Source organism: Lipotes vexillifer, unplaced genomic scaffold (genome assembly GCF_000442215.2).
Source record: "Lipotes vexillifer unplaced genomic scaffold, Lipotes_vexillifer_v1.1 scaffold422, whole genome shotgun sequence".
NCBI lineage: Eukaryota > Metazoa > Chordata > Mammalia > Artiodactyla > Lipotidae > Lipotes > Lipotes vexillifer.
This window is the reverse complement of record NW_006779087.1, coordinates 847,194-853,193: the sequence shown is the minus strand read 5'-3', so window position 1 is coordinate 853,193 and position 6,000 is coordinate 847,194. Positions and strand designations below refer to the sequence as shown.

Sequence of the window (6,000 nt, the reverse complement as noted above, 5' to 3'; positions counted from 1 at the left end):
TTCCCTCTCCTACAGACCTTTTCCCAAGAGGAACCGCTGCATCTGCTCATCCTGGCTTTTACATTTAATTTGGTTCTGAAGGTAAGCAGTGGACAAATGACTTAGAAATCAGACACCCTAATTTAAGCCCCGAACAAGCTGTTCGAGTGACTTCTACCCCATGAGGCCCAAAGAAAAAGAGATAATGAAATGAAGTCACTTCCTGCTGTGAAACAAACGTGGGACCGTTTATGCAGTTGTTTTTATTTATTCAACTCTAAAGATTGACAGAGGCAATTTTTTGATGGTTAACACCTTAGATTAACACTAATTATATTGCTATAAATTTGGTTCAGGGTCAGAATAGGAATCAGGAAAGAGGGAGAACAACAACAAAAATCTTCAAACACTGAAACAAAGAAATACTTTTTTTTTTCCTTTAATTAAATGCTACTTTCCCATAGACTTCCCTAGACTGGTTTGCAGTCTAAGGTAATAGGAAACAAGGCTGGGGCATTTGGAAGAAACTGCAGGTTAAGCTACGGTGCCAAGCAAGAGGCTGAAACCCCGATCTGAGTGTCAATCTCAGGCACGTTCTGGGAGCACAGGCAGATTCTCAAATGTTTCCTAGTGTTCTTTCCTTTTCACCAATTCAGTTCCCCCTTCTCTGGCTAATCCAGGACAGTACACAACCCCCTCATTGCCTCCCTTGGTCATGTTGTTTACAGGGAACCTGACTGGCAAGTGTGGCTTCTGCTTAGACTGGAAAGGCAGCAAGACCAGCTGCCTGACCCATCTCCTCCTGAAAGCCTGGACAGTAGGGGTGGCTGAGGAAGGCCTCTTCAGGCCCCTGAAAGGCCTGGAGTACTGGGAAGAACACTGCTTACCCTTGGGAAACCTGGCACAGGTGCCGGTGATTCCTGGGGGAAATGAATAGTCAGAATCAATCCATATCACTGGGAAAGGTCAAGGGAAAAAACAGCTTCCCTTCCAAAAAAATGGTAAAGCAGAAATGAGGAGAGAAGAAACCAAAATATTTAGAACGGCATCAAAAGTGAAGGCGCAAACTTCTTTTTGTTATTAAATCTAACTACAAGTTTCCTAAAGTCCAGTTACCAAGTTGAATTGTGTGGGATAGAAGAGACAGGCCAGCCGGAATTTCCCTCAAGAGTTCACGGCTTCAGGCTGAGAGGTCCTGGGTTTGCGCTGGGGGAGCCCCTTTTTGAATGAAGGCTTGGGTGGGCTGGGCTCCGTGGTGGCTCCAATTCCATTGGTCCCTGCAGAGTGAGTCTGGCCCCGTTCACTAGAGTTTCCTGGCGCCTGGGATGGAGCGCTCTGGTACCTGGAACCAGATGAATACCACGAGCTGTTTCTGTAACGACCCCCCCTGTCATGTCGTCCTTGGTTCGTGGGGTCATTGGACTTTGGGCCTTGTGGCCTGTAGCCTTGTCCTCCGCGTCTGTTCCCCGGCAATACCTAAGGATAAAAGAAGACAATGTTCAGAGCACTGTGGCATTAGGGCACCCCGTTTGCTCCAGTTCAGTTTATTTAGGAGTATTCTGAAAGCCTAATAGCGGTATCCCAGGCTTGGGACTCGGTTCTCTCTTAAACCCCACGGAGTTTGATCAGCCAATCCAATCTAGACACTAATCAGAATTAAAAAATCATTCACTATTTACCCCCTGCCTTTCACCCCTACGCTCTTCTCCACTGAAGAGCTTTTCTTTAGCTGGGCAGAAAAGGCGGAAAGAGCATTCTCTGAGGTTGTTACAAGCCCTCAGCTGGGCAAGTATCTTATCACGCGTCTGAATTTTGTAGATCATAAGCCATTTGTAAAGATAATGAACATCTGGAATAATAAAATAAACATCACTATGATCTACTCTGCTATATATCATGAACCACAGATTAAATCACGCTGCTGTGACATTTAACATACCTTTCACATTACAACCCAGAAAGCTTATGGCATAGGATTTTATTTTTGTCCTCCAATTCCAATGTAATACCAGTCTGAAGAATTACTGACAGCACTGCCTTGGACTGCTCTTATGTTATCTCCTTCAAACCAAGGAAAAGGGGCTTCCCTGGTGGTGCAGCGGTTGAGAGTCTGCCTTCCGATGCAGGGGACGCGGGTTCGTGCCCCGGTCCGGGAAGATCCCACATGCCGCGGAGCGGCTGGGCCCGTGAGCCATGGCCGCTGAGCCTGCGCGTCCGGAGCCTGTGCTCCGCAACAGGAGAGGCTGCACCAGGGAGAGGCTCGCGTACCGCAAAAACAAAACAAAACCCAAGGAAAAGAAACTATGGATTACACTTCAACGTTCTAGTGGTGCTTTTCTACCTCAAGATAGGTACATGACTCCCTGTGTGACCAATTACCAGGCAATATACTACTACCTACAAAGCTAGGATCACTGCCAACATCAGGAAGTCAGCAGTCTTGGCGACAGGAAATCTAAACTGGCTGGTGATTTGGAACATACACACCAAATGCTTTCTCTGGAAACAACTGAGGCTGGAGGGATTCAAAATAGGTGTGGAATGGGCATAAAGAGAGGGAGGTAACGTACTGAGCTGTCAGTGTTTAAGCTGTGACAACCTGGCAGCATTTCTTCGTAAGCTGCTCAGTGTGGAAGCTAGGTTACCTCTCGATGAGGCTGGTAGGGCCGGCCACTGGAGTTTGCTGTGGTTGCAAGAGTCTCCCCTGGTGCCGAGTTTTTCTTGTTAGCACTTGTAAGGCTGGGAGCAGAGGCACAGGTGGAAGAGGAAGCAGCAGAGGCATCACACGGGCTACTCAAAGACACAGATGTAACCGAGCTACATCGAGATCTGGTTGAATAGCTGTTCTTTGGGTGGGACACTGAGACAGAAATACGAGCGATATGTGGTCAGGTGATAGAAGAGCACGGTGGGTAACGTATTCTCTATTTCTCCATCTCACAATGAGCAATTTAGGATAAAGGACTGTCTATCTGAGTATTTGTAAAGATAAGCTTATAAATAGGTAACGGGAAGGAAAATCTCCCTTCTGCCCTCTTCCTCCACTCCTGCCAAATCCCCACCGCTTTGTAAGTGGCCCATCCCCCCACCAACTAATGACTTCTTGGCATTTCCTACCACCTAAACTCCTGGCTTTGGCTCCAGTGGCTGACTAAGCCTAGGAACAATAGTATGGGCCATATGTTCGCTTTCCTATGCAAGGAACATTCTAAAGTACAGACTTCAAAAAGAAAGAAAAAGTTAAATAAAAAGCCAAATTCTTTTTTAAAAATTTGAATGAGGCAAGATGAGTTACATATGAACAGAACTAGTCTTTACAACAAATATCTATCTTCCCAAGGCTCTTTCTGCAAAAATAACTCCAAATTCAAAATATCAATCTAGCTGAAAAATACTAATATTTTCAATTCAAGTTTTGTCAGAATTCAACGGTCTAAAAGGACCCCATAGATGTTTCTCCTTGGCTTTAAGCCTGGGCTAATGTTGAACTCACAATCACTGCCCTAGGTCCAACATTTATTTCACTTTCACACCGAGACAGAAAGAACGTAGGAGCCAAGCTCGGTGTCTGGGTTTGACTGATGTGTCGCTACAGGCTCTCACCACAGAGGCACCACCGTGCCCCGCCTCCACACACACCTATTATGCGCTAGGCAAAGCAGGTATTGGTATCTCCACCAAGGAGTAAAATGAGCGGCCCGATGTAGAGTGTAGAGGCAAGGATTCAAACTTGGTCTGACTCCAGGGCCACATGCTCTTTATACTACATACCGAACACCTCTCAGCTCAGCAGGAAATGATGAAAAAATATGACCGCAAATTTAGGGAGCTGGAAAATGCCTATCCTCAGAGCTCAAAGCATCTGAGTCCACTGACTTATTACGTATCTCAGAGTTCCTTTTCATAAAAACAAGCAAACAAACCAAAACCCAAGAGGGACTGAGGAGGAATCAGGGGAGAAGCCAATCGGCACTTCAGTTTCTAGTTAGTAGAGGGTGGTCTTCTCGTCACCATCTCCGGCGCCCTGAATCTCTCATCACCTCACCTTGTCCAAATGAATCTATGCTCTTCTTTAGGGTCTCCACATCACAGGTGAATCGGGCCACTCGTCCCAGATCCTCATCATATTTACGTTCACTAACAAAGTGCTGGAGAAAAGACAAAGAAAAGCCTCCAGGTGAGACAAACAATATATGTGGGATTTATAGCTTGCTATAAACAGACGAAACAATTACTTTCAATTGTTTTCTTTTTGTGCTTCAAAGTTCATTACATACATGGCCATCATATTACCAATGCTGGGTGACTGACGAAATTCAGTCATTTTCCTTAAGGGCCCAAAGATAAGTCCATTTGGGAGCTTTATGAAATGCTAATGGTCATTAGGTGTAAATCAAGAGAAACTCTGGAGAAAGAAGGAACTCATGATGGAGGACCACCTTTCTCTCCACTGTTAGCTACTCTCCACATTGTTCCATTTTATACACAGGCAGAGGCAGCAGAAACGCTCATAAGTTACAACAATGATTCCTTAATTTAAATAGATGATTTGGTGTTCTCTAATATAAACTTCCTTAGCAAACCCACTTCGCCGCTTTATAAAGTAGGATTTTTTAGTCCTTGTAATAGGAACAATTACTTGAGATGGAAAATCATTCATGTGAAAAGTCAGCTTTGCAAATGAGAAGAGTTTGTGCTGCAAGTAATTTAATCCTTTTAAGCAGACTGAGCTGAGAAGTAACCATCCCCTTGGGTCAAAAACTAACTATACTATAGAAATAGTGGGGCTAGAAACATGTCAGGAATAAAGTGCTTCTGGGGGTCTATTTCAATAAACAATTTCTAAGGTAGTCTGGAATCATCTTTTCAGATGTACAAGAGAGTAAGAAAGAAAAGTTAAAGGCCTAGAATAAATTTAGAAGAACTGAACTCAGAGCAGTCCTCTAACTGAGGGTGGCCTAATTCCACTTTGGATTTTCAAGGGGTAGAATCAAGTGCATCAGAATCCTCGGGATGCACCTAGAAGCAATAAATGGGAGAGGAGAAATAAAAATTACCTCTGGGACTTGAAGTCCTAAAGCTTCAGAGTATACTCTGACTTAGGAAAGCACATGAATCTCTATAACAAAGCCTTCAGACATGTAATATCAGTCTGAGATTAATTCTGAAACACATTCTAGGGTTTCCTGAGCCAAAGACATAACAGGAGTGACGGAAATAAAATGATCTGGAAATAAGACATTTAAATTGCACAGCACCCACTTCAGTACACTGAAAACGTGGAGAGAAACAGATCCTTAGTCAGCCTGCAGAAATATTTCTAGCAGCTCTTCAACCACGTGGGAAGGGGAACAGATGAAGCCTGTGAGAGCCAGAATTCTTATCTAATTCCAAAGGGGTTTCTGGCTTCTCCCAGATAGTTGAATGAGACTGACTGGCATCAGTGCGAGGAAGACTTTCTATAAAATTTAGCAATATAGTCTTTAGTTAATCAGAAAATGGTAATTTAAAACTTGCATTGTTGGTTTCACTATTTCTCCCCAACATAGCCTAAGGGGAAGGAGTGAGAGAATAATAACGTGACATAGGTTTGTGTGAAAGACTGGGTCAGGATGGTAACAGGGATGCCTGTAAGGTCTCAGATGATCTTCCATCTATGCTTTTATTTTACAAAGGCTGTTATACAGCCTCCCCAGCATGTATTCCTCTTAAATATGGCAATAAATCTCACACGTTCAGAAAGAGCAGAGTTAGGGCACAGGAGCAGAGAAGGCCATACAGTTCACGGTTTAGAAACAATTAATTAGAATGTCAGTGTCCACAACTACCCATGAATAACCCAGCCTCTCTCAGGTTCCCATCTTAGTCTCAGCAACACTGTTCTTTATATAAGAATTTAAAACATCTGAGTGTGGAATCCAAGTAATCTTTATAAACAGTTTACAATATAATCAACACCTCAAATTGCTCATTTTTCTCTTATAAAATCAGAATTGACCAACCAACTATTTAACTATCTAC

General features: G+C 43.7%; 1 protein-coding gene across 1 annotated transcript in view; it reads right to left on the bottom strand.

Moving 5' to 3' along the window:
- Positions 1-219: 219 nt before the first annotated feature.
- The window catches only part of SPATS2 (spermatogenesis associated serine rich 2), a 74,543-nt gene continuing 68,762 nt past the window's right edge, over positions 220-6,000 (bottom strand). Inside the window, exons 10-12 of the mRNA XM_007452266.1 lie at positions 4,025-4,127; positions 2,625-2,839; positions 220-1,455 (exon numbers count right to left, since the gene is read on the bottom strand). Of these exons, the coding sequence (XP_007452328.1) occupies positions 1,144-1,455; positions 2,625-2,839; positions 4,025-4,127 (630 nt within the window). The 3' untranslated portion in view covers positions 220-1,143. The remainder of the gene's footprint in view (positions 1,456-2,624; positions 2,840-4,024; positions 4,128-6,000) is intronic.